The 11,264-nt window shown below is 39.9% G+C and overlaps 1 protein-coding gene across 2 annotated transcripts in view; it reads right to left on the reverse strand.

The window, feature by feature from the left end:
* The window catches only part of dgcr8 (DGCR8 microprocessor complex subunit), a 28,175-nt gene extending 17,536 nt beyond the window's left edge, over window positions 1–10,639 (reverse strand). Inside the window, exons 1-3 of one of the 2 annotated variants that reach the window (XM_061818615.1) lie at window positions 10,219–10,639; window positions 8,964–9,924; window positions 5,406–5,568 (exon numbers count right to left, since the gene is read on the reverse strand). In XM_061818615.1, the coding sequence (XP_061674599.1) occupies window positions 5,406–5,568; window positions 8,964–9,647 (847 nt within the window). In that variant the 5' untranslated portion in view covers window positions 9,648–9,924; window positions 10,219–10,639. The remainder of the gene's footprint in view (window positions 1–5,405; window positions 5,569–8,963; window positions 9,925–10,218) is intronic. The other variant, XM_061818616.1, reaches the window with a different exon arrangement.
* Window positions 10,640–11,264: the final 625 nt, after the last annotated feature.

Below are 11,264 nucleotides of genomic sequence, written 5' to 3' on the forward strand. Positions count from 1 at the left end.
GCATGTCCCATCAGGAGGAGACCCCGGTGTCGCCCCAAGACTCGCTGGAGAGACCATGTTTCTGGGCTTGGTTGGTAATGCCTTAGGATTCCATTGAAAGGCGGACTAACAGATCTTTGAGGGTCACAATTCTCACTGATAGACAGGTGTTCAAATATTTATTTGCAGCTGTATCACACAAATTATTCTTCTTTTCCTTTCACTTTGTCCCATTAGGTGTCGCCAAAGCGTGTCATCTTAGATGAACGCATATTTGTTGCCATATTTTTTTACGCCGGATGCACTTCCTGACGCAACACCTCTGCATTTAGCCGGGAAGAGAAGCTTACACCACCTGGTATTCCCAGGCGGTCCTGCATCCATGTACTAACCAGGGCTAAACCCACTGAGCTTCCAAAATCTGACGAGATCAGGCGTTCTCAGGGTAGCATGGTCCTAAACAACAGGCATATTCAGCTATTTGGTGATTTTTCGGGGGAGCCAAACCACTGTTATTGGCAGAAAGCCCTCCTTATTTGCCTTTTACTAAGCACTGTTTAACTGCTGAGATGCTAGCTGCAGTTTTAGGCTGCAAATATTTGCAGCTGTTGCGAAATTGTTAAAAAAAAAAAAAAATCATTCACTGTGATTTCTGGGTTTCTCTTTTTATATAATCTATCTCACAGTGGACATGCACCTACGATGAAAATTTCAGACCCCTCCTTGATTTCTAAGTGGGAGAACTTGCAAAATAGTAGGGTGTTCAAATATTTTCTTCAATGTATGTTGCCTCCTATATTTAAAAATCAGAATTAGCTTTCTGTGCACTGTATTGTCTGTGTTTTCATCCTCAATCAGGCTGTGCCACGAAGAAATTTTAACATTATACACCATCTCATCTTGTACTTTCTGATTGGCTTCAGACCAGATCTTTTTTTTTTTTTTTTTTTTACTCAGAAAAGAGAAAATCTCAACCAGTTTCACCGCTTTTTCTTCTATTATTCACATACCCCGACATTCATTAAAGCAACAGCAATTTATTTTTTCATTACCATTATTAGCAAGAATAAACAAGCAGCATGTCTAACTCTTTGCTTTACGTTGCCCAGACTGTGTTCCAAACTAAAGCACTGGTGATGTTTGTAATTATGAGTGTAACCCTTTAAGCACCTGAGGAGTCAGGTAAACTAGCAGGAAGGGGGGGAAAAAAAAAAAAAAAAAAGGGGCAGGCTGCAGTTCACTGCTGGATTGGTTTTCATGTGCGCTGAGAATACGTGACAAGTTCATAGTTGCATTGGTCTAGAATGTATTTTATTTTTTTAATCCATGCAATTTAAAAAGATGGCCTTCTGCCTATAAATGGAAAAATCACATCTGAGTCTAACATGAGAATTTAGATCAAGTCTAAGTAAATAATCTCATACTTATTATAGTTAGATACTGAAACTTTACCCGCGTTATATCTCAGAAATGTTTTCAGTGTAACTGAATATTATTTGACATGGCTCATGATCAACGTTCCCTCTAATTTTTGACGTGTCTAAGCAAACATGCTAACCCCGTGAGCGCTCCCTTTTACCACTGTGAGCAACATCAGGCATATGCACTGTGGTCAGATCGGTGTTATCCATTGAAGTTACATGCCTTAATAGATTCAGACTACAGCATTAACATCACCATCAGAAAATTTCAAGAACAATTTTGTGTTTTTGAAAACTTGCAATGAAATGACAACAAAAAAATACATTGCTAACCACACTATGAAATGTAAATTTGAAATGTCGCCTCCAGTTTTCTTTTTTTTAACCCACAATGATCTCATCTGTTTTTCTTGCTGTAAAACTGAATTATTGCTAGCAGAATATCTTTAGCAATGCATGTTGAAAGCTGAATGATGCTTCCGAACAGTTTTAAAGTTAAAGTTATGTTGCCTCCTATATTTAAAATACAGAATTAGCTTTTTGTGCACTGTATTGTCTGTGCTTTCATCCTCTATAAGGCTCTGCCAAGGTGGAATTTTAACATTATACACCATGTCATCCTGTACTTTCTACTTTGGCTTCAGACCAGACCTTTTTTACTCAAGAGAAAATCTCATCCAGTTTCACCACTTTTTCTTCATTATTATTATTCACATACTCCGACATTCATTAAAACAACAGCATCTTTTTTTTTTTTTGCCATCACTTTTGCCCAGACTGTGTTGCTAACTAAAGCACGAGTGGTGTTTGTAATTGTGAGTGTAACCCTGTAAGAGCCAGAGGGGGCAGAGAGAGGTAAACAAGCAGGAGACCATGTGCTTCCGTGTTTTAAAAAAAAATAAAATAAAATTAAAAAAAAAAATAAAAAATAAAAAAAGTCAGGCTGTGGTTCACTGCTGGATCGTTTATGTGCGCTGAGAATGTACAAGTGCGCAATTGCATTGGTCAAGACGACAAATAATAAGCAACGTCTTTCAATATCTATGTATTTCTATTAGTAATAAATTTTACAGGTGTGATTTTTCGTGCTCGACTGAGCAGATTTGAGAGTGCGATGGCGCGTGAGCGCAACCACGCCCGTCAAATCACAGTGACTGGAGAGGGACGTCTGGGCTTCCCTGCTAAAGCCACTGCCCCCACAACCCGACCTAAGGTAAGTAGAAGAAATTGGGTGGGTGAATGGATGGATGGATGGATACATGTGGTTTCTTAAAACAAAACATACCGTAATTTCTCAAAAATAATATGCAAATTTTTCCAAAAATATTTTCAAAAAGTTAGAGTGCATAAAAATTTAGGTATGGATGAAAAATAAAAAATACAATCACATTGTAAAGTCGTATACAGGTACACAGCATGGTAAAAAAAATGTATACATATACATTTCTATATGATATTCGATGTCTGACGTCTCTCTCACACACACACACACACACACACACACACACACACACACACACACAACCACACACACACACACACACACACACACACACACACACACACACACACACACACACACACACACACCACACACACACACACACACACACACACACACACACTACAGTAATGTGCACCCCCAAACTGAGCTCTCAGAGCTCCTTCGGGATCTTTCTTTTTTTATTGTTAGCATAGCATGCTTGTTGCTACTGCATCAAAGATCAGAAACTACTGCCCATGAGTTTGTTTAAACTTAAAGAAAAACTAAGAAAACAAATGTCGGCTAGAACAGCTAGTTGTGCAGCTGCTTTTAAAAGAAATGTGTCATCACTCGTGCTGATGATGCCGGCAACCCAGAAGTCGCGCCGCAGTCCGAAACAACGATGACTCGCCTCAATGGCTTCAGGTGGGTATCAAAACAACATGAGCTTAAACTATGTAGTAAGAGCGTTATTGTGACACTTAAAAAAAAAAATAAATAAATAAAAAGAGCACACACAATTGAAATGGTCGCTTTAAAAAAAATTTGCCCTTTACACTCGTTTCCACATACTGTAGTTTGAGCTCACGTTGTTTTGATAGCCACCTGAATAGTGAACGATACTACGGATTGTAGCTGAATGGAGGGGGAGATGTTGCGCTGCGCAACCAAAACTCTTGGGATTAAAGAAATATTTCAAGTCATCAATGATGAGTTTCACAGTGATGCACCAAATAAAGCTACTATGGATCTTTTTCGGATTGGAGATGAGTCATATTGCTTCGTTTGAAGGCTTGGCCAAGGATGTGTAATGTCGTGGATAAACTGATCTATGCACAAACGTTTTACGCAAAAATATTTAATGCAGTGTTTAATAAACAATGCTAAAGAGTTTATATTTTTAAGACTGAAATATGTGTTAACAGTATTATTAAAATGTTGTGCCATCATTGAGCATTTATTTTAGTTGGTTGAGGAATTCTGTTCTGACAATTACAGGGACCAAGACAAGCGTGTCCTGTGGCCCTTCCCGAGATTATATTACCGCAACATCAGCACATGCACATTATTATTAATGATTGATGTACGGACAGTTTTTTGAAAATCAATACAAGTACAAACTTAAAATATAAATACAGATCATTCCTAATATTCTGAGCATATGAGTAGCAGCAAATTGGTGGTGCGCATTGCACATTGGTAGAAGGGTTTTCCTAAAAAAATTTAGGTCAACTTTGGGAATGCACATTATACTCGAGAAATCACGGTAATATAAACTCTTGTTCAAGTGTTTCAGGTGATGTGTTTCTTTTGGCCATGACATAAGTTTCTGACAAAATATTCCTGAGAGGTGATGAGAGGGGATGGCATTAGGGCCTGACACAGGAGTGAGTTTAGACTCCCAACTGCTACAGAGATTGATCTTATTCCCTCCCAATTGTGAGCTAAAATTCTATCACCAGTAACTGTGAGCACGATCGTGCTTGCAAATCTGCACAGTCCAGCACGAAAAATCATGTGCGTAAAATTTGTTAAGAGTAGAAAAAATAGATATTGAAAGACATTGCTTATTTTGTGTAGTCTTGACATTAATTTATGTGTTTATTTCATAAACCCGGAAACAGGAAATGCAAGTTAACTATACTGAGCATGTACAGAAGCGATGCCAAAAGCGCATGTTCCGAGCTGCTTCACGTACTGCAAGCGCAATTACGTCGAAAGTCATCAACATGAGCCATGTCAAAAGAAATTCAGTTACACTAGGGGTTCTCAATGAGTTGATTGCGAGGCAGTGTGAAAGCGTGCCCCCCCCCCAAAAAAAAAAAGACTATCATCCACCTCGTAGCTTGATTCAGGTGTGGCCAGTACGTCGAGCGCACTCACAAAGGCGCATTCTAGCAAGCCAGCCTCCTATTTACGGAAGTCGCGGCGATGCGTGCACCCCTACCCCCCAGCAATACATCACGATTGCCGACAGGAATGTTTGTTACAATGTATCGCTAGTTTGTTGCCACTAATGCCGATTATGTTGAATTAAACTTTCAGCATTTTCAAAACATTGCGGGTATAGACCATTCGTGTTTATTCCTTGACAGGCTAGTGCATTTGACTTTTGTTCAGATAAAGTTTGTTAGATCAAGAATTTTTATTTATGAAAAATTGTAAATACCGTTTTATATTATGTTCTAGCAATATCAGTTGAAATTATCATTTCTGAGATTGAAATTTGTTTTCTATTTTATTATTTATTTTATTTTTAATTTACAGTAATGTTATATTAATCCAGTAAATTATTTTAAAGTCTTGAGGTTCCATCCCTAATCACATCCGCAACTTTATCTGCGGCCATGACTGACCACACCCGTACATTTTTCAAATGTGAGTGACTGCATCACTGTTTCTACTGCCAGTGAATTTGTTGTCCTAATTTCCGCCTGGGCCCTATAATTTTCGCTCCCACTCCTGCCCAATCCCACTGTTTATCACATGATTGAATATATAAATACACATTTCCCACTTACTTTTCAAGACAGTTTTAATTTTGGTCATCATGGGTTGAACACTGCCTTCTCCATCTGACTGATGATCACTGTCCGCATCATATTTATTCTCAGCTGGACGCATCTTTTTGGGGACCGGCATGCCCTCCTCGAGCAGAGCGTCAACGTCATTGTCAAATTCCTCCTGAAAGAGTTAAATTTGGTCAAGAGCTTCAGGATGAGAATAACACCCAAACAATTCAGTCATACATTGCACATGGTGCTGGTTGAGAGCATACGTAAAAATTTCCACAATTAAATCTTGATTTGTGGTAATGTAATGCTGTGGCAATGGATAGGCTGACAGATTAGACTGGAATCCCCTTGGACTTTGATGTTCGCAGATGATGATGTGATATGCAGTGAAATCAGGGAGCAGGTAGAGGAACAATTGGACTGGAAAGGAGAGGAATGAAGATTACCTGCAGTAAAACAGAATATATGTGCGTGAATGAGAAAAGTGGAGGGGGAAGAGTGAGGCTGCAGGGAAAAGAGATAGCGCATGTGGACGACTTCAAATACTCTGGATCAACAAACCAGAGCAATGGTGAGTGTGGTAAGGAAGTGAAGAAATGGGTCTAAGCATGTTGGAACAGCTGGAGAAGGTGTCTGGTGTGCTATGTGACAGAAGAGTCTCTGCTAGGATGAAGGGCAAATTTTATAAAACAGTGGTGAGGCCGGCCATGATGTACAGATTAGAGACTGTGGTACTGAAGAGACAACAGGAAGCAGAACTGGAGGTGGCAGAAATGAAGATGTTGAGGTTCTTGCTCAGAGTGAGCAGGTTGGATAGGATTAGAAATGAGCTAATCAGAGGGACAGCCAAAGTTGGAAGTTTTGGAAACAAAGCTCGAGAGGGCAGACTTCGATTGTTTGGACATGTCCAAAGGCGAAAGAGTGAATATATTGGTAGAAGGGTGCTGAGGATGGAGCTGCGAGGCAAAAGAGTGAGAGGAAAACCAAAGAAAAGGTTGATTGATGTTGTGAGGGAAGACATGAGGCCAGTGGGTGTAAAGAGAGGAAGATGTACAAGATAGTCTCAGATGGAAAAAGCTGTGGCGACCCCCCAACGGGACAAGCTGAAAGAAAAAAAAAAATCTTGATTTGAAGCATTGATGAAAAATGCATCCAATCCATTTCCTCCCACAATTTGATTGTTAAATCAAATGGTTCTCTTCATCAGTTTCATTTTTTTTTTTGCCAAAAGAGCAAAAAAAAAAAAAATAAAGGAATCTCGGTACTCTTATTTTAATAAACTGACAATTTTTGGTGTACTTTTGATTTCAAGCTTACAGCGCTGCAAAAAAGTAATTGGCCCTTCCTGATTTCTGTTATTTTTTTACATATATCTATCACACACAAAGGTTTTAAGTCAAACCAATTTTAATACTCACACACAACCAGTGGAAATACACAATGTAGTTTTCAAACGTCAACTCAATTTATTAAAGGCACAAAAAAAAAAAAATACCAACCTTTCTGAACCTTTGTAAAAATTTAAATAATCCCTCCCGCTTATTAAATCACACTGTGACTAACTACAAATTTAGGACAGGTGAGCCTGGTAAACGGTCCAAAGCCATTTCCAAGGTTTTGGGGCTGCAGCGAATCACTGTCAGTCATTATCCATAAAATCGAAAAAACTGGGAACAGTAAAATTACTCCAACAGTGCGACGACAACTCATCCAACATCTAAAGACCTGCAAGTTTCAATGGCCTCAGTTAACATCAGCGTTCATGACTCTACCATTAGAAAGTCACTCGCCAAAAATGGCACCAAGGGGAGAATTCCCAGGCGAAAACCCCACTGTAAGCAACAAATACAAAGGCTCGCCTCACATTTGCCAAACAACATCTTGATGAACATCAAGACTTTTGGCATAACATTGACGAGTCAAAAACTGAACTTTTTCTCATGTGCGTGGCCCGTTACATCTCGTGTAAAAATGGCACAGCATTTGATAAAAAGAACATTTTGCCAACAGTGAATCATGGTGGTGGCAATGAGATGGTCTGGGGCTGCTTTGCTATCTGAGGACCAGGACAACTTGCTGTGATTGATGGGACAATGAATTCTGCTGTATACCAAAAAATCCTGAAGGAGAACTGTCTGGCCATGAGTTTGTGTCCTCAATCTCAAGGGCTCATGGATCATGCAGCAGGACAACGACCCAAAACGCAACAGCAAGTACACCTCTGAATAGATAAAAAAAAAAAATAATAATAATTAAGGTTTTGGAGTGGCCAAGTCAAAGTCTGGATTGAAATGCTGTGGTGTGACCTTAAATGGCAGTTCATGAAAAAAAAAAAAAAAAAAAAAAAAAACCCTACAATCTGGAGGAGTTGGAATAATTCTGCAAAGAGTGGGACAAAATTCCTCCAGAGCAATGTGAAAGACTCATCACTAATAATCGCAAACTGCTGCCAAGAGTGGCACAACCAGATATTAGGTACAGGGGAAATTACATTTTAAGAGAGATTCAGAAAGGTTTGGATTTTTTATGGCTTAGTCAACTGAATTATCATTTGAGAAATGGATTTTGTATTTCCTTGCGTTGTCTGAGTGATATTAAAATTGTTTTGATGATTTGAAACCTGGCAGCACGGTAGATCAGCTGGAAAGTGTTGGCCTCACGGTTCTGTAGTCCCAGGTCCGATCCTGGACCCACCTGTGTGGAGTTTGCAAGTTCTCCCCATGTATGCATGGGTTTCCTCCAGGCACTCCGGTTTCCTCCCACATCCCAAAAACATCCAACATTAATTGGACACTCTAAATTGCCCCTAGGTGTGATTTTGACTGCGGCTGTTTGTCTCCACGTGCCCTTTGATTGGCTGGCAACCAGTTCAGGGTGTACTCCACCTCCTGCCCATTGACAGCTGTGATAGGCTGTGGCATGCCCCGCGACTCTTGTGAGGATAGGCGGTAAAGAAAATGAATGGATGGATTTAAAATCTTGTGTGATGTATGTGAAAAAAAAAAACAGAAGGGGGCCAAATACTTTTTCCACAAGACTGTCCATTTACAATGAGCTTTGTTACCTTACCTTTCATTTTGATTATACAGTACCTCTCCCACTAGCCACAAAATAACCTCTTAAAATCAACAGTAGTCAGCTGACAATGCAAAGCCTCAGATAATGCAATGGCAGCATACTATGAAGGAATAGGCCAAATTCTGTAAATCGTTTGTCTCTTAAAGCACTGACCAAAGCAGAATCACAGAAACGTCTTCCACTTTAACAAGCTGTTGTAGTTTCGTTTTGGAATTTTGACCCTTGATGGATATGGAACAGAGATTGAAGGGGAGAAACAGTAAAGTTTTAAGGGGGATCTCACCTGCGAGTCACATCTCTGTCCTTGAGCTTTAGGTTAAATGGCATTATGTTCAAATGCATACTGCATTACACTGCTACTGATGAAGTGTTGCCATGTTGTTAAAGAGATGTGTTAGTATGAACACATATCTTGAAATGACGGCATTAGACCGACATTTTATGGTAAGACAAGACATTTTGACAATGGTAAGGGGATAGACCTACCTCATATGTGTAAGCCATGGACTCATCGTCTGCTTGCTCTTGTTGAAGTATGACCTCGGACTTAAAGCCGCCACTTTCTTCATCTTCATTATCCACGAAATTTTCATAGATGTCATCCAACTCATCCAGCACAGCATACTCTACTTTGTTCTCATGGTCTACCTCAGGCTCATCAACCCTACCTGCTCCATCTGCTGTTCTTGAACTACCTTCTGTTATTTGCTGATCACTTGAGAAAGCCAGCTCACCATTCACATTGTCTAAACAGTCATCACTACAGCTCTCTTGCCCTTCACCTGTATACAAAACCTTCCTGTCTTTACTACAACTGCTTTCAGTGAAGCGAACACGAACCTTAACATCCCTGAGCAGTTTGAGATCTGGTCGGAACTTGGTTACAGGGGGGGCATGACGAGCTGTTCTAGGGCACAGTGGGTTGGAGTGACTGGCCTCATTTGAGGGCTGGCTACAGAAAACAATTGTGCCAGTGCTGAGGGGGTGCTGTGCTTTGGGTTCCCCATCCTCTAGGGTGCATATGTATCCATCACCACCAGAGCTAACGTCCATTACCTCTGCGTCACTGGACGTTTGCAGGGGAGGTGGTGGAGGTGCTCTGCCTTCATCTTGGCCAAAATCATGAGGTGGCTCCAAAGGGAGAGGTGGAAGAATCTCATCTATTTCCATTTTTTAATTAATTGAGAATTCAAAGTTCTTTAAATCAATGTATAAACTCAAGTCTACCCTGATTATTTGTTAACTAAAAGCAGAATGCATGCAGAGGCACATTCCAGAACAAAAAACACGTTATCAGAGATGGATATGCTAAGCTGACTACATTGTTCTTTTCATTAATGTAGACAGCTTTCAGAATCACTGTCTCAATTATTGGAAATCACAATGCATTCAGCCTAATGTGGGATCAAGACAATGATCACCATTCTCCTGTGGATTCCTCTGGCAGCTAGGAAGAAAATTAACAGTGAAAGCATAATCAGCAAACATATGTTCACGGTCATCGTCAATGTTATAATACCTAACTACGAAAAGCAGTTATGAATCAATTACTATAACGACGATGCAAGCCATATCGTATTCAGTGCAGTAAACGATGTACCTACATACATAAGATGAGCAGGGCCCCGCTAGCATTAGCATCAATGCTAAGTGGCGAGCAGTGAGCCAACGCAGGCCACATACTATCATAATTTCATTACCTAAGCCTTTCATTCTTACGTGAGCTTGCGTGAATACTCACCAACACATATAATTTAACAGCCTCCTCGAATCCTATATCGCTATTACACGTGTCCTATTCAAGTAAAATTATAAGGAGGCCCGCCATCTTGAAGAATGCACAACTGTACTTTAAAATAGTCTCCGCCTCACAGTACCGGCTAATTGGTGATTGGTTAGTGACGTTGTCAGTCAAACGCCGCCATTCCTGGTCACTCACATTATCATGCAAGACTAACCAGCGAATGAAACGCATTTTACTTTGCCTTTTTAATCCGACAATTCAATTACTCTAACGAGTAAAGGAAATAAGTGCATTTCAATTGGTGCAACTAAACAAATTCATTGTGGGTGGCACACGCGAGCGAACAAACCCTTTGGTAGCAGCATGTATAACATACAGATCTATGCATTAGTAGCGATGCGCAAAGTCCGTGCGACTTCCAAACCTGTGTCTAGTAAAAGTTGGTGTGGAAAATGAAGTTTCGTTTCGAGGCGTGTGCCAGTGACGACATTGGCACGTGACCAACAGAAAATACCCAATAAAATGTGACAGTGGTTCATGAACCATCTTTGTTTCTCTTAATGTGTTGTGAGAAAATGTTATATTAGTATTAATAAACATTAACTGTTATGAGAAGTTAATACTTCTTGAAAGCGACATAAGATTTATTCTCAAATACATCTGCAACACTGCTCGGTGCGCAGCAGGGGTCATTGAAGAACAAGATGAATGACACAAAGAGAAATCTTTGGATGACACAATGAGTAACTGTCTGCATGGTTCATGAGATTCCAGATTGTCCATCACTATACAACGTTGTCAACTTTAAAATAATCCCCAGCTCCATTTCTGTCATGTCGTTTGAGCATGCAATTAAAATCTCCACCCATAAGAAGTTGTACCCTACCCAACACATAAGACTGCAAATTTTCTAAAAGAACTGTCCTTTTTATCATTAATACCAAAAATATTTAAGATTTAAATATTATCCCATATAATTCAAGTGTGCTAGCAGCACTCTTCCATCTTTCACCACTGTGTTCCCCTTCAACTTACCACGGGAG

This window comes from Syngnathoides biaculeatus, chromosome 4 (assembly GCF_019802595.1).
Source record: "Syngnathoides biaculeatus isolate LvHL_M chromosome 4, ASM1980259v1, whole genome shotgun sequence".
NCBI classification, from domain to species: Eukaryota; Metazoa; Chordata; class Actinopteri; order Syngnathiformes; family Syngnathidae; genus Syngnathoides; species Syngnathoides biaculeatus.